Source organism: Lepisosteus platostomus, chromosome 23 (genome assembly GCF_059453375.1).
Source record: "Lepisosteus platostomus isolate fLepPlt1 chromosome 23, fLepPlt1.hap1, whole genome shotgun sequence".
In the NCBI taxonomy this organism is placed as follows: Eukaryota; Metazoa; Chordata; class Actinopteri; order Semionotiformes; family Lepisosteidae; genus Lepisosteus; species Lepisosteus platostomus.
Genome location: NC_142633.1, coordinates 14149947 through 14174513, shown reverse-complemented (window position 1 = coordinate 14174513; position 24567 = coordinate 14149947). Strand labels below are relative to the sequence as shown.

At 38.4% G+C, this 24567-nt stretch overlaps 1 protein-coding gene across 5 annotated transcripts in view; it reads left to right on the top strand.

Moving 5' to 3' along the window:
* The window catches only part of prkcz (protein kinase C, zeta), a 161642-nt gene that overhangs the window by 91302 nt on the left and 45773 nt on the right, over nucleotides 1–24567 (top strand). For all 5 annotated transcript variants that reach the window (XM_088617497.1, XM_088617498.1, XM_088617500.1 and 2 more), the window contains one exon: nucleotides 16273–16358. In XM_088617497.1, the coding sequence (XP_088473623.1) occupies nucleotides 16273–16358 (86 nt within the window). The remainder of the gene's footprint in view (nucleotides 1–16272; nucleotides 16359–24567) is intronic.

Below are 24567 nucleotides of genomic sequence, written 5' to 3'. Positions count from 1 at the left end.
AAGCTACAGTAGAGTTCCCAAAAGTGATATGTTACCATGGATATGCTTAGGAAATCTCAAAATACAACTCTCTGATAACATAGGAAATATCTGCTTTGGTTGTGACAGCACTCTAATTGGTTCAATTCTCAAATGGAAAATTAATGACATAGAAGCCTTGATCAGCAACATTGAATTATCTGCATTCATGAACAACTGACAAGTGTGAAATCCGCATAGAGGATATTTAACTATGTATAGAGCTGATGAAATATATCCATCTGTTCTCAAAACCAATCAAAATCTTTAAAAAAGCCATAAAGCAATAAATATTTGCTGAGAGTATTCTGAAAGTACACTGTGGATATCCTATAGAGTATATCATAGGAGTGATTACCATTTTCTAATCATTTTGTTAATTGACTTAAATACTTGATGGTTTATGAATAAATGGTAAAACCTCAGCCAATGGAATGGCCTCTGCTTCTGTTATTTTAAATAATTGTAACAAGAAACAGTTTTCAGTTATGAATTAGTTTAATCAAGCAAACGGTCAAGTAAAATTATGATAGAGGCTGGTTGTCCCTTGCTTTTTAAGAAGTGTGCTGTGAAAATAGTTTCACATTACTTGAAGAATAGGGCACATATTTAATTGATGGCATGAACCTTGTTGGGCAATTAAATTAATTCATTATTTTAATAATAATTACAGAAAAAGGAACAGGTCCTAAAGCTACAACCTTCTAATTAAAAAGTAAAGTTGTTATCTATGGTAATTGTGTCACATGGCAAAGTGGAGATTTTCAGCTGTGGAGAGAAAGCAAAGGAAAACCACATAATGATGTACTGTACTAACAGAAATAACCTAACAAGCCAGGTGTAAGCAGTTTGGCCAAAGGAAAGAATGCATTACATTACAGCATCAGGGACTGAAGATAAGGTACAGCCACTGACAGAAGTAAATAGACTGCTAACAAAAAACCTAGATGCATGCTCTCCTGATTTTTCTTTGTCTTACCACAATAGAACAAAAACCTGCGTGTGATACAGATGGTGTTATTGGACTGAGAAGGCTATTTGTCAGAGTCCTAATGGTGCTGAGCTTATGATATGGGTTAAGGTCATCTTGGCCTCAGAACTCTCTTTGGTGGAAAATAGGCGGTGATTGAGTCACAGTGCTGACTACTCAGCTGGGCACAGGAATGCCAGGAAGACATTGACTCAGGTTACCTCCCACCCCCCTGATGGCCCGAATCGCAGAAGCACTGTGATCATCATAAAAAAAGCCCCTCCCAAGGAGGGAGATGACACATTTTGATTATCTGTACTTTGATTCAATGTGTGTGTGTGTTAAAAAAAAGCCTCCTCCTGCTTGAAGTTGGTGCCCTGGAATTTGTTTTTCAAAAACGTTAATGGAATTTCCATGTCACTATCAGATACTGTTCCTGCAAGATTGGTCATTTTGGAGCATTATGGAGAGCTCCTGGTGGTTGTTCTCCTGACTGAACTCTCTGCAGGGTGAAATTAAGGTATAAACCAGCTGTATCAGTCTGGCTTACAATGATAAACCCAGCCTGGGCCTTTCTGCCACAGGGTTAGTATCTGTTTCCCCCTGAGAGACTCAGTTTGAACAGCAGTGTGCGTGCAGGCCTTGCTTGCTGTGATTTTCTGCTGCATTTGCCACTGGTATGGAGATGTGGAAAGCTGAAATTCTTATACAAAGGGAATTCAATCTTTGTTTTTTTAATGCCTCTTCAAATTCATTATTGTGATGAATATGCATCACCTCCCCATTGCAGAGGCAAGTAGGAATATTTTCTTGCAGAACGCTTTTGAGCTTTTCTGTTTGACTTGTAAAGGTTCTGCCTGGGTTGTTTTTTTATATGCTCTGAGCTTCCCTTTTAATGTACAGCAATGGGAAGTAAAAGGTTTTCAATTCAGGTGCTGTTTGATGTCTCCAAATGCCGGGGAGATAAATGACTGCACTTATAGTATTTTAATGCTGGACCTGGTCAATAAATTGCTTAACACCTTGGTGGCTGACTCAGTCTCTTGCGGGAGTCTTGTCCAGTAATTGAGTTCCCAGAGTCTCTTTACATCTGCTGTTAGCTGAGCTGACAAAGGCGAAGCATTTTGCTGTGAAGCCCGGCTTTGAAGTCGTGCCTCTAGGTGTTCAGCTGCAGATTTTGACTCTCATTTTGCTTTGGTGCTGTGGTGACTGCAAAGAGTGGTGCTCGATTCTGCCCCTTTGTAGTGTAAAAATCTGTGGCCATTAAAAACCAGCTTTTCAGGTCCCACCCAGCTGTTTCTTCCTGGTTGTTATAGAAAATTTGAAATCCATAGATATACAGTACAGTATATATACAGTACATACATTTAAATATGTCTGACATCCTATGTTGAGCTCAAACTGCTTGATTCCTCTTAGAAGCTGTGCTAGGCAGTAGAAGTACAGACTTCTCAACAGACCACTCTTTGAAAAGTGGTCTTAAGTCCACTCTTAAGAGACTCTTAAGAGACAGCTGATGCAGAGTCATTTAATAGTTGAGTTTCTAGCACAATGTATAGGCCATTCTGCTGTGAATTTACACAACCTACTGAGTACAAGGGAGATTCATGTTCATTGTTTCCACTGTATACATAGCTTTCATTTAGGCAGCGTTGCTGGAAATTCCAGATCAAGGTATCAACTCTATGAGGAAGGGTAATGGGAGTTTTGGATAGAAATGTATCATTTTTAGTATTGGTGGTTAGTCAAAGGATTTGTACAAAATGGGATCAGTTTTTTTGGCCTAGATTCAATCTTCAAAGATGAGTATTCAGAACCCAAATAGGAATATTTTGTTTAATTGTAAGATGTAAGTTTACTTTTATCACTATATTGTGGGCAGAATGTTACCCACCCACCTCTATAGACACCGCTCAAAAAGAAAACTGCTGATGACCAGGAAAATGTTCCAATGTGTTCTTAGTCAATGGGCACACATGAAAAAAACAAAGCAAGTTTTTAAATTAATCCTGGCATTAGTGTCCTCTGTAGGAGGTACTGCATTACTAGTGAGAAAAATGACTTGGGCTTTCATTCAAAACTTTTACTTTTAGTTCAGGACACTTCAAAATTGAATTGGAAAATCTGTTGCCTTGTCTGACGCATCGAGCATTTAAAGTTTCAAAAATCTTCTTAAGTCCACCCAAACAACAGCAAAAGATACAAGACTCAAAATCTCATATCCTGAGCAATTATAACCCCAGTATTGTGCAATGTTTGTACTTTCATAGTAGTTTTATAAAACTACTGTTCTGCATATAGTAAGTAACTCATTGTTCTTTCATTTTTATATATTTGAGTATTTTGATTTTGGTTCTAATATTACCTACCTTGATGAAAGCCAGGAATGTTTTTTTACCGTGTTTGTAACATCAAATCCCTGTTTTAATCTGCAATTTTGATTGACATTTCAATTGTTTGCTCTTGACATTTGTTTCTGAACATGTTCTGCTACTCCACAAAGTCTATCTTCTTAGCTGGAATGCAGAGGAAGTATGTGGGAAAAGCTGTTTAGCGAGGCAGTGTAATGTATAGAAGTGAGTCAGAGTATAAAAAAGCCTGATGTTTAAAATGCTAATGTAATGCTAACTGGCCTCACAGAAACCTCCTTTATACCTGCAGTAATCTCAGAAAAGAGAAGACCTTCACAGCTGTGTGTTAACTTCTCAAGAATAAAAATGGCTGCTCATTTTAGGTTCCATCCTGGATCTCCAAGTGCAGACCACAAGGGCTCGTTACACCTTCATTGCTTCATTGCCAGACAGGATTGTTTTCTTACTTTTCTGCTTTCTTGAGTTGGGAAAATGGCCCTACAGATTTGCCTTCAGGCTCGAGAGAGTATCTCAGGAGGGTCAGTATTTTCATGGCAGGTTGTTACTGTACGTGAACAAGCCCTGAACAAGGGAGAAGTCACTTCTCAGGTATACTGATATACCTTCTTACATTAGAACATTAATATGCAACTGTGGTTAATGAGCAAGCTGGGGGCAGCACTGGATGGAATATATCTCTACTAAGCTGGAATCAACTTTTCCCTGTGGGTACTTTCAGTGAATAAATATCTCGCTGTGAAGGGAAGATATTTTTAATTCTAATTTGTTTTCTCTTGAGGTGCAATTCGGTATTAAAAATAATCCAAAACCTTCCTTTATAAAAGCATGGTCTACTGAAATTCATCCAGAGTAAATGTGGTCTTTTATCTTTCATAGGGTACTACTTCTAAAATCATAACTACGATTGTAGGCATTTCTTAAGTATAAATTTGAGGGTAGTTGAAATTGAGAATTTCTCCTGCCTGCGCTGGACAGCAGGTCTCATTGTTAGTCTCTAGTTGGATGGACTCCTGTGATATCCTCTGGATTTATCATGAAACTAAGGACTCTTGAATGCAATGAACAGTGAAACTAGTATTGATTGAACAGTTGAGTGAAATAATGTTGTTTATTATCCTGCCTACTGCTGACAAATAAATCTTCTTTCCTCCTCCATTATTTCTCTCTGATGTTTTAAGAATCTAAATCAGTTTTACAGTTTAAGGAAAACATTGGGTTGCATTACTAATGCTGCTGCAAAAGAGAGTGTTTTCTCAGCAGTGATTTCAGTCTATAGATTTTCACCATGAAGGTCTGCATGAAGTCAACTACATCTGAATCTAAATACATTCATTGCTGTGGTATACAAGGCAAGCACTAGCTGGTACTTTTCATAAATCCCATTTGACCTTGTCTAGTCACATGAGTTTGTTATTTAAACTCTAAGGTCAGCTATTTTAAATGTATTTTTATTAAATTAATGCTGACTGAATGGGGTGTTGATGGATGAGGTTCTTATTCTCGCCATTTTTCACATAAGAAAGCTTATGTCTAGTCTTTGAGGCGTCGAAAGGGAGATGTGAGTAATGCTTGCTGTTATTATCTGAATTAATGCACACCTGGGCTTCACTTTTTTCTTTTTACCAGGAATAGAACAAAATCTTTTTTTCCTCATTGAATCTTGATGTTATATTGTACATGGCTAAGTCTTGAAAACTCTTGAAAGCACATGCACATCATTATGAATTTATGAGCACTGAAACCTGGACCTTGCTGATGGATGCCTGAGTCAAATAAAGTTCACTTCCAGAAAGATCATTTCTGGTAATAAATCACGTTTTACTATCATATTAAAGGAGTAAATGGGAGATTATTTCATTAACAATAGAGTAAGGGCATAATTTGTGGACACTGGCTTTCTTACAGAGTGAGAAAAGAAATGTGACCAACATTTTGAATTAGATAGTTACATAGTAGAGTGATTGCACCTATGTGGTAAATGCACCAGCTGAGATGTTCACAGCAACTAGGCAAAACCTGCCATGTTTTTGAGTGCAGGGCTGTTGCCAGCAGGCCAGTTGGTTTGGTTGGACGTTGGCTGTGATTGGTGAGCTGCAGTTGAGCCATTGAAGGCTCATTGGTGACCAGCCTCATGTTACTTTTGTGCTCCATGAGTGGCTTGTTTATCATGGGGCAAATAACTCTTGACACCTTTCATACTGTATCTTCTCGCAATTGGGCCTGCTGTTTTTAAATAAGATCCCTCACAAACATAAAATATACAGTATCTCTGGCTATGCTCTAACTGTACGTAAATGACAGTGCAATGCCCAACAGTGGGCATATTGATTTTGCCCACATATAACATTATACCACATGGCACGGCATTTGTAGTATAAAGCTTTATACCAGTTCAGATCAGTAAAACAACAGTATAATGGCTGTGATGATCACGGCGTTGCTGCAGCAGTATCCACTTGAAGTGATAGGACAGAGAAAAATCATAAAAAATAGTGGGTAACTATGGAAACAGAGCTCCTTGATTTGCACCCTATTTCCTTTGGGTGCCACAAGTTAACAGGATTAGTTTGTGATGCAAATGCTGAGTGATTTAAAGTGCCGATTTAAAAAAAAAATGGGTTTGACTTGATAATGTACAGGATGAGACTTCACAACAGACTGAAATTCAGGAGCAGGTAAATATTTTGGAAGCCAAGCTACAGTATATCCCAGGCCTTCAGGGCGAACAGGAACATGTGCTCTTGGGCTTTTGCATCTAAACAAGCACTGAGAGAAAGAAACACTGTTTAATATTATGCTCAGAAGCAAATAATAATAGAAAAGTCGTCATATATATATATAAACCAGATATCAGCCTGTGGGATTTTTATTGGCAAAACAGGTAGGAATTGAGTTGTGGCTTTGTGAGCATTGCACTGCATAACTCTGCCAAGGGTGAGTGCCAGTCTTTCCCCGCCATTTGAAAAAATGTTTGCACCAGCCTGTAATCCAAAAAACAATTTTTTGCTCCTGCAATTTTTAAACACGCTTTACTTAAAACATTTAGTGAAAAAGTGCAATTGGAAACAAGGTCTGTACAAAAGACCTGTTCTTTAAGAAGGACAGAGCAGTGAATCACTTTCCCAGCAGCCACTAGCAGTCCTATTGCCTGTTTTTCAAGTGACTGCAGCTGCTAATGTGTCTTTATATGCGGTTATCATATAAACATGGGAAAATGACATAGCTTCTTTACATTATAAAGCTGAATGTTTTGTGTGACAGTTTCCCCATAATGGGAAAACATATTCTGAGACCAAATTACACTTTGACGTTGTCTTGAAGGAAAACTTTATCAGAGGATTTGGATCACTTTTATGCTGTAATATAATCTCATGTATGTGACCGTCTGAAAAGAAAGTCATACACTAAAGAATCCTTGTGAAATCCAGACTTCTGGAGTTCTGTGAGCTTTTACCAAGCCTGAAATCTGCATTTTTCAGCTGGCCTCCTTATGTCACGTTTGTAGAAACTTGAGAGATGGATTAATTAGTAAGTAAAATGAATTTACAGATAGTCAGTATTTGTTGGCCAGCAAGCAGAGTTTAAACTTGCCAAATCTTTGATTTCTGATCGCAACAAACAAGTTATAATAGGTTGGATTTCATGTGGCTTTGCATCGTTTAGTGGTGTCAGTGAAATGTACGATGACATGTCTTGAACAGATTTGAGATTTTGCTCTTGCTCAGTTTTGTTTTTGCTGTGCGTACTTAGCCATGTTAAAGCACTTCAACCTTTTTTTTATCCAATCTTTATCAAAACTGCTCAGGGTAGGTTCTGTAACACATAGCGTTAGACGACAGGGGATTACATCACTGGATTGCAGTGGTTAATGCTTCGCCAATTGACTGGAGAAGCGAATGAAGTCAACAGGAGTTAACTGAAAGGGTTACATCAATACAATGCTAACGTGTAGCTTTGTGGTATACAATGCAATACTAAGCTTAGGCAAAGGCTCCTTGCTGGAGTGCTGTCATTATGTCTAGAAATAAGTTTTGGACATGGCACCTATCTTGGAGTCAAGTAACGAGGCCAGCTGGAGATTGCCTGAAGGCTGGAGGTGTGCACATCACTTTGAATCTTACCATGTATTGTTGACAATAATATTCTGCACATGAGAGGTGTTGGTTCTGCCTCGGCTATAGAATATAATTTTGTTGGAAAGACAGAACAAAAATAAAAACGAGGTTTTTTTCTCTCTCTTTAAATGTATACAGTTTTGGAGGCAGGCTTGCTGTTGAGCAGAATTCCCTGATTATCACACTTCAGGCCGCCCCTGGTGTGTTGAGTTGCTATGGAAACAGTGGCAAAGAGAGCTGGTCCCCACAGCTCCCTGTAGGCCTCAAAGAGAGGAAACAAAGGCCCGTGCACACTCCAGGACTGGAGGATTGTGTTGCCAGTCAAGTTAAACATCCCCGGACACAGAGATCCCCACTGTAGGCCAGGGCTGGCTGGAAGGAATGGCATGACTGAAGCTTAACACTGGCAGGTGAATGCAATTAAAATTCATGCCTGACCTCATGAAGTAGTGCAGGGCTTAAAATATCTTCTTTTATCCTGCAGCATCTGGGTAATCTGGATCTTGAAATTTCATTAAAATCGAAAAGAGAGTACACGTGAATATGGTGGTGTCTCCTGTTTGTTTCTAGAAATGTATAGTGTAGAGCTTATTTCCTTGAGGTTGTGTTTCTTTCACCTTTTCCTTCTTAGCAGGATTCATTTTTCTTTTGCTGAGGGAATATAGGGATGACATACCCACTAGACTAGCAGAACAGGAAATCCCCTTCCTTTTCATGTCCATAAATATATATTAAATGTCTTATTTACTGTCATTCTCTTTTGAACCTTGTAATCTCTCTATCGTATATTTATATTCTACATTGTATCTTCTAATACAAATGAGAATACTCTTCTATCTGAAGAGTATGTGAAATTATGAGTCAGTCATAAGCACTAATCCTCCTTCTAGCAGTCTAGCAATTGCTATCATTGCTGTCATTCATTTCTTATCAAAATAGCTTCATCTGATTGCTCTTAACTGGCCAACATGATTGAAGAAGGAAGCACTGTTTATATACTAGATATTTTTAGAAAATATTTGTAGAGGAACGTTTAGGCAGTACACTGAAAAAATGTTGAGCTGGTTTGATGTAACAGATTTCAGAGGAGTAAGTGTATTTTTCATAAAACGTCCCAAAGTAAAAAAATGATACAAATAATTAATACAACTTTTAACTAAGCAGAGCTAAGATAGGGTTCAATCCACAGTTTAGTTTAGGTTATTGAGTATGTTTGATATTGGTGTTACCACCTCGTAGCCTGATCTCATGAGCTACCTCAGAAGCTAAACAAAGTTGAGCTTGGTCAGTGCTTGGACGCAACACCTCTAAGAAAAATCCAAGGAAAAACTTTGTGGATGAAAGTGTTGTTGGAGGACCAGTAGGTCACGCTCTTCCCTCTCAAGCAACTTCGCTTAGGATACCTGCAATTATTATCCTAAGTTTAAAATAATGTATAGTGTGTACATAAGGTATAAATTAATGCATAAAGGATGTAATAATGTAAAAATCCCAGTGATTCTATGTAACAGTCACTGTTTATTTTATAACTGGTCCTGGTCTTTTAGCAGAATTGTTGAAGCTCACATAATGTTGGAATTATTGTGCACTTACACCTTTCTGACACATTTTTTTTGTCGAATCCGCTACCCAAGGAATGCCTCATACGATAATACATTGTGTTCATGAGGGTTTCTCACTGATTTCTCAGATGAGAAACAATTTCTGGACCTTTTTCTACATGCTGGTTGTGCATTGAGGTCCATCGTGGCGTGTGACTTGTTGGACATGAATTGCTCGTTATGCTCCAGGGTGATGCAAGTTTTCTCAGTTGTTCAGCTAAGAGGTCCAGATCGCTATATTTCATTGACCAGCTCAGTTATATACAGTTAAATATCCTGCTTTTTTAATTTTGCTTTTATTATTCCTACTCCTACTGTCCCAGGGGACAATTAGAAAAGGACTGGCAGGAGGCATGAGAGTAATGATAGTGATTAGTTCAGATCTCGCTTCTCAGTGTGTAATGTCATTCCACGCTAAATCATTTAAACAGCGGTCCATTTACATTTCATGCTGGTAATGTATAGTAATCCCATTTATAAAACAGTGTTTTAGAAAGCGCAATAATTTACATCAGCCTGAACTATGGCCGTGTGTAGAAATCACGTCTGCTGTTGCTTGTCATCAAATGGTAAAAATCAATTTATTAATAATGCTTTGACTGGCGGTAATTAGGAAGTCTCTGTGCCACAGACAACATGAGTGCCTCTTGCTGGGATCGCAGCTTGTGTAAATTGTTCTATACATAAAATATACAGTGTGTGCTGGAAGCTCTTGAAAAGGGCTATGATATGGGGTATTGTATGTTTTAATAAATCTGAGTGACAACTCTAGTGTTACATCACTAGGTTTAACTGATCATTTATATTCTTCTGTATAACATCTCAGCATTTTTTTCACCACATGTATTGCATACTTCTTCAAAGATCTGGAAGTTGTTTTATCCTTTTTTTTCACATCACAGGTGCTGCTTCTGATGCACATGGCAGACTTTGCTAGTTTTGTCCTCTTTAATTGCATCATGTTTGGTGATGCAGGACACTACGGTTTCCCAATGTGCTCCACGAAGGCCTGGCAACTATCATGCAATTTAAAGGGAACCAGTCCAGATCAACATGCCTATTAGAACATGGAGGAAACCGAGTCCCCTGAGACACATTACACAAACATCAGGCAACACGCAGAGTCTCCAAATCATGACTTGGACCCAGGTCCTTGTAGCTGTGAGGTAGCAAGCACTTACTAATACACTAATTTGGCACAACCAGTAAACAATATTGGAGTAGATGTACTCATTTTTGCAGTTGTTTCAAATCAAAGAGCAGTCTATAATAAATTATACATATTTTTATTTATGATATTATAGATATGATTATTATCTTGCTTAGAGACTCCACCTGAGTATTTTGCGCAAATAAATTAAACAGATTAGAATTTATCCAACTTAATATGATCTTAGAACCCTTTTTTTAAACAAAATTAGAGACTGTACTACCGCATTCATCATGTTACTGTTCCATGATACCATACATTAGAAGAAGGGGTGAGATGCAGTCTTGGGTTCGAGCCTGGGTATTGTCACTTACAGACGGAGAGCTGCCAAAGGTGAAGGGAGGGATTAGTCAACAGGGGTTCTCTGTTTCCCGGGTTCTTGCAGGCTTTCAGAGCTGTCGGCTGAGCTTTTTAACAAAAATAATTGGTGGTTTTAAATTACAAAAAAATTAATCCTCATACGGCAGAATTTGTCCTGTGGTGCTCATTAACAGCCTTCACATGAAAGGGCCAATATTTAAACATGTATTCCACATTGCCTTGTTTTATGTAGATTTCCAGTATGAAAGACACATGAAAGTGGTTTGGAGGCATCTCGTGGATACCCGAGTCACTGATTAGCTTTGATTGTTTTTTTTTTTTCTTTGCTTTGAGAGATAAATAAAGGCGAGTAGAGAATGTATAACACAACTTTTCTTTGAAAAAAATATATATTTATGTGGTTTACCTCTATTTCAAAAATCCAAATGAGCTCAGTTTGAATAGCTCAGGAATCCTAAACTTCCAGAGGTAGGATTGATTGCTGTAACCACAATGAAATACCCTGTACTCACATTTCAAAAGTATACTTTGCAATATGGAATTCTGAAAGATATGTTGCAGGAATTTATGGTAAAGTATATATAAGCATGAATAGAGCACTTTTGCAGGCACTTTAATTACCTAAACTGTCTTAGACAGGTAAGTTTAAATGAGGATATTGTGGCAGATCAGGTTATAGTGTAGAAAACTTTCAACTATAAACCCCCTATCTTGTTCATGGGTGTTTCTTGGAGTAATTAAGAGGCAATAACTATGTAAGTGGTTCCAGAGCTAGTAAATCTGTGGTTGATATGGTAACGTTTCAGACTTCAGCACTCAAAAAAGACTTTGATTTCAGCCCTTGGTCTTGTTTTTCTTCATGATCTATTGCATTCAGTAGCAGTTTTCTCTGCTGTGACAAGTAAGATGTTCTTCATAAAACATTTAGTTTATGTAAAACCCACATTTCCAATTCTCTCTAAACTTTCTTGAAATTGCAGCATTTCCTTCTTTGGTTTCTGATTTCTGTAATAAGTTGGTAGTATGAGTGGGATATTATATTTTGATGGTGTCCATTGTCCATCTTGATGCCATTTAGGTCTGTGTAGTCACAGATGTGCTAATGTTACAGACATTTCTACAAGCATTGAAAGATATGTGATCCATGCATGGTGATGATTGTATTCTGAGTCACTTTGTGATCTAATATGTCAATGTAGCTGCACACAAATCACATGTGAGAACAACAGCACATAAGCAGGACTACTCAGAGAGAGAGATAACTCCTGGCAGACGTTGACAGATTTTGGTAGCTTCGCTATTTCCTGGCCTATGTGTGCGATTGCATTTTTCATGTGTGCATGTCAGTTTGATCAAAAGACTTAATGTTGACTGAGCTGATTTCCACTTCTGAAAGCAGACCTAGGGTGAGCAACAAAAACAAAGGGGGAAAAATGAATTTACAAGCAAAATTAAAATTAAAAAAATGAGTTGAGTGGCAGCCAGGAGATCCAGAGTGAGTTCTGGATGAAATGATTGGGTTTCTCTGGTCTGCTTTTCAGTCCCAGGTGTGTTACACATAACTCTGTTCTGTTCTGTTGATTTAATGTTTTTCTCTTCACAATGTATGACGAGTTGCTAATTAAAGACTGAAAAATAACCAACTGGGTGATTAAGTAATTGGTTATGAAGGTAGCAAAAAAGATCTGTGGGTTCACTCTGGTGTATTCCTGCTCTGGCATGGGTTGAGACTCATCTACAGAGAGCGGTGAGAAAAGGCAAGAACATTTCATCGATTTGGTGTGAACCTTGTTGTCCTTTCTAACTGCCACTCTGGGTTTTGCAAAATCCAGTTTACCTAATCTGCTCCCTTAATTCGAACAGTGAAGTCATTTTTCTCTGCTCCAGCTGCAGTGGGGCTGTTGGAGTAGAATGACTGACACGTCGTCCAGGCGGGATCTGCCCCCAGCCCTTCATGGTGGCTGAATTGGTTGCCCGCCTGTACAGTACAGTATGTCAGGTGTTTGGGGGGTAAAACCTCCTATCGAAATGCAAATAATTATTGTTAATTATTGTTTTATTATTTAAGTGTTTGTGTGCTGAAAGTAGCAAGGCAGCAGTGCTATTTTATTATTTCTATGGCCTAGGGGTTTTATGGAACAGAACAGTAATAACCTTTATTTCATATAGTGCCTTTCATGGTACATCGTCTCATGGCACTGAAGAAAATCGCTTAGTTTTGTAAAAGTTGACTCCTGAGCAGCTCTGTTTATTGTTGCTTTCTAGAGAGAAAGAAAGTGAGCAGGAGAGGGATGATGGGATTCATTTATGAGCTCAGTTCCTTTGATAGGTGCCTTGTATTTCTTAGCTTGTCGGTCAAGTCAGAAGCATCTCTGTATCCCTGCTTCGCTGGCTTTGTTTCTGTTTAAAGGCGCCCTCCTGCCTTTTCTTGTTTCAGCAGTGTTATACAGTAGCTGACAAACAGAACAGCTCCACTACTTTTACCACACAGTGCTGCCAGCAGTGGTGGCAGATGACTTCTCAGTCAGAGGAAGCACTGGTACAAACAGTTGGTCAAGGAATGGGAGGAAGACAGCTGAGATGAAAGATCGAGTCAACCTGTGACTTCCCAGTGCTAAAGTGAGAAAGAGAAGTTGTAAGACAAAAAGACATATTTCATTTGTATGGTAATGGTGTTTGAGTTCTGCAACAACTGTTTGGCCAGTTCTCCTCTCTCTTTGTTAAATCAATGTTTTCTTCTCGTTATTGTTGCTGTACTGCCTAGTTACTTCTGTCTTTATTCATGCTTACTGTAATAAATTATAATTAAACTGTAATATTCAACTAAATCTCCTCTTTTAAAATTAAATATTAAATATTTAAGTTAACAAGTAACATTTAATGTATGGCTTCTGAAGTAAACAGCCATGGAAAGGTTTCTTGCTGAAATATTTAAGGCTTTACTGTAAATGCCTAAAGAATTAAAGTACATTCTCTACTTGTGATGTTTCTGGGGTATAAATTAGATTAATTTGCATTAAATAGTCTTCTTTTTATTTTAACATAAAAACTTGAAATTACAGACAAATTACTTGTCTTTAATCTTACTTTGACTTGCAAGTTATACAACTACAACATTCTTCTTGTCAAAGTCTACATTGACTTCTGAGTTGTGACCTGCAGAGTTTATACTTTTTTTTTAACTAGCAAGGGAAAGAAAGGATAGTATCAACTTCCACTGGGTGTCTGTAGTCCTGAATGAACATGGTAAACAAGGGATATATGTGATTTTCTGTTTTCCCTCACAGACCACACATTTTTAAAACTTTACAGGAAACAGTTAAATGCATTTTGGATGTTTCCCATCAAAGTTACAGTTTCAGTTATCCACAGTCCCTGCTGGACAGGTGCAACAGGAATGAATGGCTGGAAATGCACATGAATTTAAGTTCTTGTTATCCACTCAATTCCAGGCATGTTGATGCTGCTGCTGAGGACAACTTAATGAAACACAGTGGAGATCTGCCTCCACAGAGGAAATAAAACTCCGCAATCCATCCAATGAAATCCATTTTTTTTGATCAAGTGACGTTATATGACTTGCAGTGTATAGCAGATAGGAAAAGGCGATGGAACAAAAATCAATAATTGAGAATAAAAGCTGACCTTTGCTAACTGATTAATGAGTTAACAGCAGTGATTGTTATGAGTAGTAGCAGTAATGTAATGTAGTGGTGATATTATTTTAGGAAGGCTTTGATTCCCTTATCTTCTGTTTGGAGCCTCAAGGTGCCAGTTTTCTGGTCTCGTATTTCCATGCCTCACCAAAGACAAGAAGAGCAAGCACCAGTTTACTGTTTCCTGAGAATCGTTGCAATAATCATCAAGAGTGACTTAATCTGGCAGGACTGTGCTGTGAGCATGTCTGTGAAATTCTCTTGTGTTAGCATCATGTGAATCTGAGTTTGAATTGCATGGGTACTCAGATTCTCTCCTTGAGGGAAATCTCCAAATAACCTCTTTTCTTATCCTTGGCAGTTTTGAAGAGTATTTATATGATTGTTATTCAGTTTCGGTCTTGAGAATGACATAGACAGCAACCTTTATTTTTATTATTGGTTGTCAATTGTTATTCTTTCTTATTTTGACAAATATGTCAAATTCTTTTTTTTGGCTCAAAAATATAGTTTCATTTCAGGACTCTATTGTTGCAGAAGCTCTGGAAACATCATCAGTCCACCTTACTTAAAAACTTTTCATATTTCTTGTTATGTTTTTGAATCCTTTGTTCTCGTCATGCTGTGAACATAATGTTTTTGAAGAGAATCAAAATCCTTTGTTTTCGTGGCAGAATTCCAGGCGTCTTTCAGTCATTCAGATTGTCAGAAAGTGGGGGTGGAGTTGTAGAATCGGTGCTGTAGAAGGAAACAATTGTAACTATTGAGAAACAAGACATTTTTCTCTATAATAATCTAATGCTTTAAAACTCTGGAGAGCCAGTTAATCTGCAGGTTTTCTAAGTCTCTTTAAACTTCAGCACCTGAAAAGCCTGGGGAAGTTGTTAAATGAGTCCAATTAAGACCATAATGAGCTGATTTCGGTGAATTGCAAACTGGCAGACACACTGGACCTCATCTGGAATCGCTGATATATAAAATCTAATGATTACAAATACAGTTATCGGCTGCTTCCATAAAACAGAAACTGATAAATCACACCTTCCTTTTCTTTTTTTAACCTTTTTAAATAAAGTAAGACATGTGTTATGTAATGTAACCTGTTTAAATTTAATTTTATCAGAGTAACACAGTCACATCCAGATGCCTTAAAATAATGTACTTACGCTTGTAAACACAGACAAACAGTCCTAGAAATAAATGTTTCCTCATGCTGGACTTGCTATTGCATTCTTCAAAAACAATAAACTGTTTTATGTCACTGTATACAGGGTATTACACACCCATTTGTGCTTGGTGTATGTTATTGCCGACGTCATAAGAAGTGGTTCATTAATGTTTGCTAAGGACGCTTACATTCATATTTATTAGTTGTCTTAAATATTTATTATTTTATTTCACCTGACATCATACACAAAAAAAGTGTAAAGGATGGCAAGGAGCAAATAAGAAAGATAAATCCAATATTATTAAAAATATTCTCAGCTAAATGCAATGATGTGAACTAATCTGTTAAGGTTTTTCTTGTAAAGGGTTTGTTGACAATGGCTCAGCAGCAGAAAAGGAGGCTGGGGCTATTTCTAATTCTGATCCTTTTCACAATCACTACAAAAGCACATAAACAGCTGAACAGCATGCTTCGCTACCTTCCCTGTCTCACCTGGCTTTCCAGCACACACAGACATTGTAGAATAGTAATAAGATTAGAGTCACATGGGAGAAAGGAGAGAGAGAGAAAGGGGAGAGGCAGAGCGAGTGTGTATATTGTGTGCGTGTGTTTCTCTCTCCCTCTCTGTGAAAACCTGACATCTTCTCTGATGTGATTGACTCTTCAGAGGACTTGAAGAATTTCACGTAGGAAGACAGCTGGACTCGAGTTGTTAATCTGCTCTCTCCCCCCATCAAGTTTTTGGGGTTTACTCTCCACGACCTCCAGTCATCCCCACCGCCTCTCATCTTTTTGAGTTTTGCCATGCTGCTTCTTTACACCTTTTTCATCTCTTTCGTAGAATCAATCTACCGTCGCGGGGCCAGACGATGGAGGAAGCTCTATCGAGTGAATGGGCATCTTTTTCAGGCCAAGCGCTTTAACAGGGTGAGTATCCCATTAGGTGGGACTAGGGAGGTGAAGGGGTTAACAAAGGTTTCCCTGCTGGGCTAGCAGGAAAGCAATCGCACCTCAGCAGTCCGCATTCCCTTCGACCAAAAAAAACCCCCCAAAAATCAAAACTTAAAAAATTCTCTTTCGCTGTCGTGATATTGCATGCTTTTCCCCTTACATCTGTGGCTGAATAATGGATGCAAAACATTTCAGCACATGCAGAACCCGTGCTGAAATGTCAAGATTTTGATGCATTATTTAAAAGTAGATGGCCTATTTTACAGATGCTTAGTTTAAGCCTATGTGTTTTTTTTCTTTTCTCCTCTTTTCCTTGCTGTGTGCTCCTGGGGCTGGTGTTTCTAGACAATTGATTTTGGATTTAGATACTGAGTGCTTGTCTGCAGATGCCCTTAGCGCTCATTTCATTTTAATGGCTCTGGTCCTGTTTCTGCTGTGCACACTGGCTCCTGCTCTGCTGTGAGTGGCTGCAGTTAATGCAGTTAGTCCCATTATAAGGTTAGTTTTTTTTTCAATTCGAGGGAAAGGCAAGTTCAGGCTGTTACACTCTGAACCCTGCTCTCGAGAATGTTTTCTTTTCATGGACTTTCTCAGCAAAAGTTTCGCCACTAAATGTCTTGAAAACCAAGCTCTCTTCTTCCCAACACCTTCAGAATCCTATCACTTTCACAGGGATGCACACAGAAAACATATTGATTGTTACTCTACTACCTCCAGAACGTAAAACACATAGAACCTTATATTGAAAACACTTAGGTGTTTAAATTCCCCCCCTAGAAAAACAATGTGGATTTAAGTGTCTACGTGTTCTAAATATAGGACCCACATAATTAATCGCTGTACAGTACATGGGGAATGGGTGTTGAAGTGATTACACTGCAGTATGAAGTTCAGCTTATTATGACTTTTTGTAGTGTAATGTCGTACTATAATATACAATATTTTTAATAACATTTAAAATATGTAGAAAAACATAGTCTAAGTATTTGATGTATATTTACTGCTCTTCTGTTTATAAAAAATAGGTAACAGACATGAAGTTTTCAGGACTGGTGTCAACATTCACATGAGAGCCTTTAGCCTGTGAGTTCTGAAATGGTTCAAACAGCAGAGAGATGTATTTATGGCAGGTATTATTGTTATTTATTCTTGAATCTCCACTGTTATTCAATTCTGGTCTGGGAGATCTCAGTACTTTTTTATTTGTATGAAAGAAGAGGACAGATTTGAATGAATGAGTCAGTTATAAATAATATCATCTTGGCATCTTGTCTCCTTTGTCCAAATCAGACTTATCCAAGAAAGAAAGCTATTATTTTAAGATCTAGATAATTTGCTATTAAGCCTTTTAAGCATTGTAGGCTTACAAATGAGAATGTTTATACTGACTGAAGGCTACCTCAGGTCTCTTTAACAATAGAGCCTTGCACAATGGCACATTTACAAGATTTTATAAAAACTATTTTTCTTATGTTTCTTATATCTGAAGATGAATGTAAGTAGGTCATCCACACATTTGAAGACTCAGTTGTGAAGCATGCTTCAACCTGCTTAGGTCTTCTATTGCTTTGCTGCTGAGTCACAGCTGTATGTGTCATCTGAAATTGCCTTTGGTAGTTGATAGGGCTGTAGTGTCACACTCGGACATAGCCAGATTAAATTATCTCCCTGTGCTTGGATCTATCTCATTTGCAGAGTTTGTGATGGAAATAGACACATCATATCTCTTATAATCCATACACCATGGTTAAAAACCATTGTTTAAAGCAGAGCTCAAGGTATTTCTGTATTAATGTAATAATTGTGCATTACTAATTAAAGATTTAAGATAAAGGTTGCAAACTGACATTAAAGTTGACCTGCTTTTGATACCTTTGCTCCACGTATTTCTGCTGAGCAGGACATAAAGAGCATTTTGGCCTGTCATTCTGGGACTGAGAAACATTTGTGTAATGGAGTTAGGCACCTACATTTCTAAACCGATTGTTAGTTATAAGAGAGGTGTTTTTAAACAGCTTCAAGATACACCTGTTTGTCCACAAACCCTTGCAGCAGAGAACTCAGCCTGTGGACAGAGAGAAAGGTTAGATTAATAAAGAGTAAGAAACTATTCAGCTCTTTCTCAGCTCCTTGATGTGAACAATAAATTAGATTCTGTGTTAACTGATTCCACTGGCAATATTTTCAAGGAAAAACAAGCAAGAGGTACAGGTAGCTATGTTCAGAAGTATTTCACTTGAAGCTCTAGATGGAGAAGATACCTCATCAGACATTTGAACACCAGCCTTCTTGAGTGTCACTAATTTCCAGTGCTGTGAAAGAAAAAAAAATAAATGCTGTACAAAGCAGTGAAAACAAGGTGATAGTGCAAGAGGCATTTTAACTATATGTAAAAATATTGTTCCTTGTAAAACTGCCCCTCATTCTAAAACTCATTTTAGTTTGTTCTACAATAAAAGATATTGCTGTTATTTTGTGTTATAAAAACTGTCGATAAGTGAAAAGTAGGTCATTTTTTCTTCTTTGCTTTCTCTTTCTCTTCTTGAGGTTCTTTTTAGTTTGTTCTGACTGGAGAAACATTCAGGTGCACGCTGCTCTGACAAGTCCGCTGCTGGTAGTAAGAGACACTGCGGTGAATTGTTGTGAGCAGGAACAGTGTGGAGTCAGACCCTCCTATAAAGAGACAGCTCTGTTGCCATGCCAGGCAGACAGCTCCCTCACAGCCTGTCTGCATCCTATTCTCTTGCCTTTGTGGCCTTTTTCTTGAACGATTCCCATGTGCTGCTCGAAGCCGACTCTTTTCAAAACAGGGCGGCCATTTTTTTTTATTGGACTGCAAAAAAAGAGATGGCCTTTGAGAACAGAGCTACTTCAGCTTAACATGCTCTTGACAACATGCCTGCTGTGACTGCACACAGTTAATTGTGCTTATCTAGGAAGGGGAATGAATTTTATTTTTACTAAGGTTATTTTTTATCTCTTTTTATGTTTCCCTCTATATATACATGAGAGATTTAGTGCTCGCGAAAGTTGCAACATTGACAGAATTAGAATTTGAAGAGCTCTCTACAGAGCAGGTGCATCACAGATGCAGAAGCTATAAAGCAGTCTTTTCAGTTTTCACCCACTAGTGGGCCTTAGGCTGACAAGTAATAAGGGCACAAGAGAATCCCTTGGTTTCTCTGCCTTCTGGACCATGGGCTCTGGCTTTGAGTTTGCACAGGGGTGTCATACAATGAAAAAACAAAGGGTGTTTTATGTGATGTGGAGCCAGCTTTGACCCCAAACCTGCAGGACAGGCACTGTAGGCTTTAAAGAATATTACACAATCCACTCCATAACTCTAGTGTTCCCTCAATCACATATTTCCCTTTTCAATGGTTTACACATTTAGAAAAATCTTTTATGCTTAATTTCATCTCATTGATCAAGATAATGTACCTTTCTACAAATTCCAAAAAGAACCACTGTTTACTTAATACAGTAGCTGACTTTGCTCTTATATTTACTCTGCCTGCCTGCATTAAATTATTTAAAAATATGGATTGTAAAGAAACATCTATGTGTGCATAATTTGTAGTATTTAATTAACCAGTTCATCAGTAGTGAAAAGCAGATGTCAGATATAAATGAAGAGCAGGGCTAGTCGTGCACAGCCATGGATAAAACTGTGGCTACCTGACAGGACTGCTTATATAGAGATGGTTTGCTTGTTATAACCATGAAGACGTATGCAATGAAGAAACACACTGAAGCACTGGAGTGTCAGCTTGAACATTCTCCCTCTGGCAATCACAGCTAATTCTGCTTGGGATTTTTTCTGCTCATACAGAAAGCACCAGAAATTGAACTGTTCTTACCCATGATTCCCTGCAAACTCAGTCTCAAGGGGGTCCTTAACTAAAAGCAGAGGACGAAAAGTAAGTGGGACACCTGAGCCAGAGTGGGTTGCTGTTAGAAGTAAACCCTATAGAGGCAGTTCTTTGAATACGCAAGGTCTGTCACTTCTCACATACAGTACGTGAGGTCCGAGCACAGGTCTGTCTCATGGAGCAGATGGATTGTACAGTAGAAAACGCTCCAGATCTCTTTTCCACAGAAAAATAAAAAGCCTGTAGGTATGCTGACATGTTGTCAAGACGTGCAGTGTCATTTAAAAAAACACAAGATTTGCTTAGCTGACATGCAGGACAGTATGCTTTTTCTTCACTTTCATGCTGGAATTGTTGGGTATAACAAATCTGAAGCACCTTACTTACTTAGCACCATGATACACATTTGCAAGATTTCCTGAAGTCTGAGTTATGCATCCAACCCCCACAGAGATTTAGATAGCCCCATAGAGCCTTGACAGGGTTTTATATGATTTGGCATTCATACATGTTGTCAAACCTCCTGCTTTCAAGCCCACATCACCCCTTTCAAAGCTGTCAGAGACAGGGATTTTTAAGGCTTGATTGGAGCTGGCGGGGAGCAGCATGGCCATGGATTTCAAACTGCTTTGTTTCCCTTATTGTTGTCAGTCTGGAGATGCGGGGGCAAGCTGTAACACTGGAGGCTAAAACAGGAAGTGGAATGGTGGTGGTGGGAGGAGAGGGCCTTTATCAGAACTGCCAGTTAGGAATGATTTGCAGGGGCAGTTTTTAATATAAGTTAGTCAACTCTTTTTTTCTGCAGGTATTGTTTAATCCTGTTAGCACTGGGTCTATTTTTGTGGCTCATTAGCTGGACTAAAATGTTCAGCCTGTGCTATTTTGGTGGCACACTACCACATTGTGATGGTTTTACACTAGATTTCTTGTGTTAGTACACCCAGCTGTTCAACAGGAATTGTTAAGCTGTGTTATTGAGGAAAGCGGTTTGTTATACAGGGACTGTTCTTGATTAGGAAAGATCTCAAGGCTGCAACCCTTCCCATAATCATATCTGTACATATGTCTCAGTTTCCATTCTTTTAGATCCTGTCATTTATATACTGGTTCACTTTCATTTGTAAGTATTTTGAAACCCCCAGATGGTGCAGTCTGCTGAACCTTCATGTCATGTTGTCTTTGCTTCCCAGTTGAGCACATGACATCACTTCTGCAACTGCACATGCAAGACCAGAAGCATTTGTACTACTACAGTTATTGGAGGTGTCAATGTGCTGGATGTGTTCAAAGTAGGTTGCCCCTTGCCATGAAATATACTATGAAAGCAGCATTGTAGAGCAATTCAATTTGGAACATGCACATATGGGATCAGAGAAACCAGGTTCTCATGGTCAGTAGCTATGCACACTGTATATCTCCACGTACACATGAACCATTCAGCTTATGCCAGACTGCAGAAAGTCATTACGCACACACTTTTTCTTGACCAGATTTCTGGAGAGAAGCAAAACCGCACACAAGATGACGTTTTTGTCATCTTCACAAGTCTTTTAAAGGGACTATTTTTCCAGTTCTGTTTGCATTGGTTATTTTTAGAATTATTTTAAATGTCTTCTACATATCAGATTGAGCTCCCGTACATTATCTTTCTCTACAGGTTTCCCACAGTCCCATTTCTGTACCAAATCCTGTTGGTACAGGATTTGGCTGATTGCCCAAGGTTGACTACAGTTAAACTGTCTAAACTGATTTTGACCAATCATAGAAATGTATGTTTTTGTATGAAAATGTTGCTCATCTCAACAAAAATAAAAGCATGTTGCTGTTCTTGAGAAAGTGAGTGAGAGGAGAGCTACTGGCTGTGTCTGTCCTCCTTTCTTTATTGCAATAAAGAAATCTCCAGCTTGGTTTACCAGAGTGGTGTGGTTTTCTGGAAGGGTCTAACAGGTTTGAAGAAAGGTGGAAGCCTTTGTCAAAAGGAATCTATGGGTTCAAGTCTTTAAAAAAGATTGTCTTTTTCTCCTATCTAAACTTTCATTTTACTCCAAATCAGTAATTGATTCTCCTTTGTACAATTCATGCTTCTACAGTATGTTTGAGCTTGACACAGGCATTATTTCTCATCTGATTTACTTATGATATGAACTAATTGTGGGCCCTGATTGAGATGAAAGAGGTTAACATGTTAACATATTTTGAAGGTAATATTATGTATTAAAGAGAAACTACAAACCTTGATAGGTAATTATAAAGGTCTACTTTAGTGAGAAAATGCACCATTAAGGAATGCAGCTACTTTGTGTGTAGCTGAGTTACAGACTGAATGAGGCGGGCAAATTATAATCTGATGCCAGATGCTTTCTGAATACGGTGTTTATTCTTTCTCATCCGGGTTGATTAGTGAAATCATGAAAAATATTGCAGTATTCAGCTTTAAATCTTACTTTAAAAATACTTGCATCCTGTGTCTCGGTGATATTGAAGAAGCAATGCTGGCCTATACAAGCCATGCAAAGACAAATGCTCAATGTAGGCAGCAAATCAGAGTTAAATCATGTGCACAGACTCTCTATATCCACAGTATGAGAGCCTGTAATGTAGAATGAACGTGAAATCATAGTGATGTATGTCCTCTGGTCTGTGTGAATTGTGTGGCCATGCAGCAAGTGTGCAAAAAATAGTATGTTTTGAGTATGTAATGAGAACCAATGACACGTTCCCATTACCAAGGGTAATGGGGCAAGGGTTAGTTTAAAAAATGTAGTAGAGCTTTACTGCCAAGGGATGGGCCTGTGAATGTTGTGCTGTAAACAGCATACACTACCTATATGTGAGAGGGTGAGAGCTCCTGGTACCTGGGCAGTGTGTAGATAAGGGTAATTTTTCAGCAGGCAGCACGGGGTGGACAGCTCATTACAGAAATAAGATTAGCGGAAGGCGATTTCCCAGCATCCACACTGCTTCAATCACCGAGATTACAGGCAATCAATAAAAGCCCTCCTCATCCCATGCTTTTACCTGCTAGCATGTTAGGTGTGTTGCCCATACCGACAGCAAAAGGAACAACTGGAAACAAGTGTCAGTCAGCCCCTCTAATGGAGGAAAGTGTTGTTGTAATGAGTAAACTTTCATCTTCCTTTACTGGCTTTTTGTTATGTTTAAAACACAGGCCTCAACAACTTGTTTCACGTGCAGATACTTTATTTTACAAATTGGGTCAGATATGATTAAGTGGTGTTCACTTTGTGCTCTACGGGTAGTAAGTAATTTTGGCTCATGTATTTGCACTTTTTAAAAATCAAAATAACTCTTACACTTTAACATTGTTTTAGGTTGAAAAACCCAACACAGTATGGAAACCCTTAATGGTGTATGTCCTGACTTCACGGTTTATGTCCTGACTAGAATCTGGACTTTTAATCAGTTGCTTCATTCAAGATTACCAGTCCTCTCTCAACAGATTAGCTGTTGTATAGTAGGTGTTGTTCGCCTTACTTTAGTTGGGGGGGCTGTCAATAACAGGCACCTGAACAACTTTTCAAACACAAGCTAGAATTTCTGCTCATGCTGGGCATATTGGTTGAACAACACAGGAAGGAATTGCGTGATAACATTTTAGTTAAAAATGGTGATCACAGTGCACTAGTGTTAACCCTGAACTGTCAAAAATAAAATGCTTTGAAATGAGATCTTGAGGTAGAGAGAGAGTTCCAGAGTAAGTTTCAGACAGATTGCTGGGGCGTATTACCCTGGGTGTAATGTTCCCAATGTCATCCCTCCCACCTGTTTCAAGACCAGGAGGAATGCAGCTAACATTTCAAACATAAACCTGATGATTCTTTTCTATCTTGACAGGACATGAAACAGACAAGGAACTCATGATTCCATTTCAGAAACATTACAGATCTGGCAGGTTTATAGCACTTTGCAAGGGGATGAAACGTTTTTTCCCCACACAAAGAATCTTTTGTTAAATTATACAGCAGAGGCTTTCATTAGCTTTTATAAAATAACCAGCGCTCAGAAATTATGTAATGAGACCACACGTTTCTGACACTCTCTCTGCTTCCAAACGAAATAGTGGTGTCTAGTTTCCCCATCTTGATAATGTACAGTACAGGGAGGACTGGCAGGGTTCTGTTTAAATGTGAAATACAACACACATGCAAAAGAAAACTGACCTGTACAAAAAGCAGTGATCGTTTGCTGTCAAGTGAGATAAAAATTTTGTTTGGCATATAAAGCATAACAGATCCAAAAAAATTCGGCAGTTGAGGTATCCATGCATCAGATGAGGAATCTACTTCTTGAGG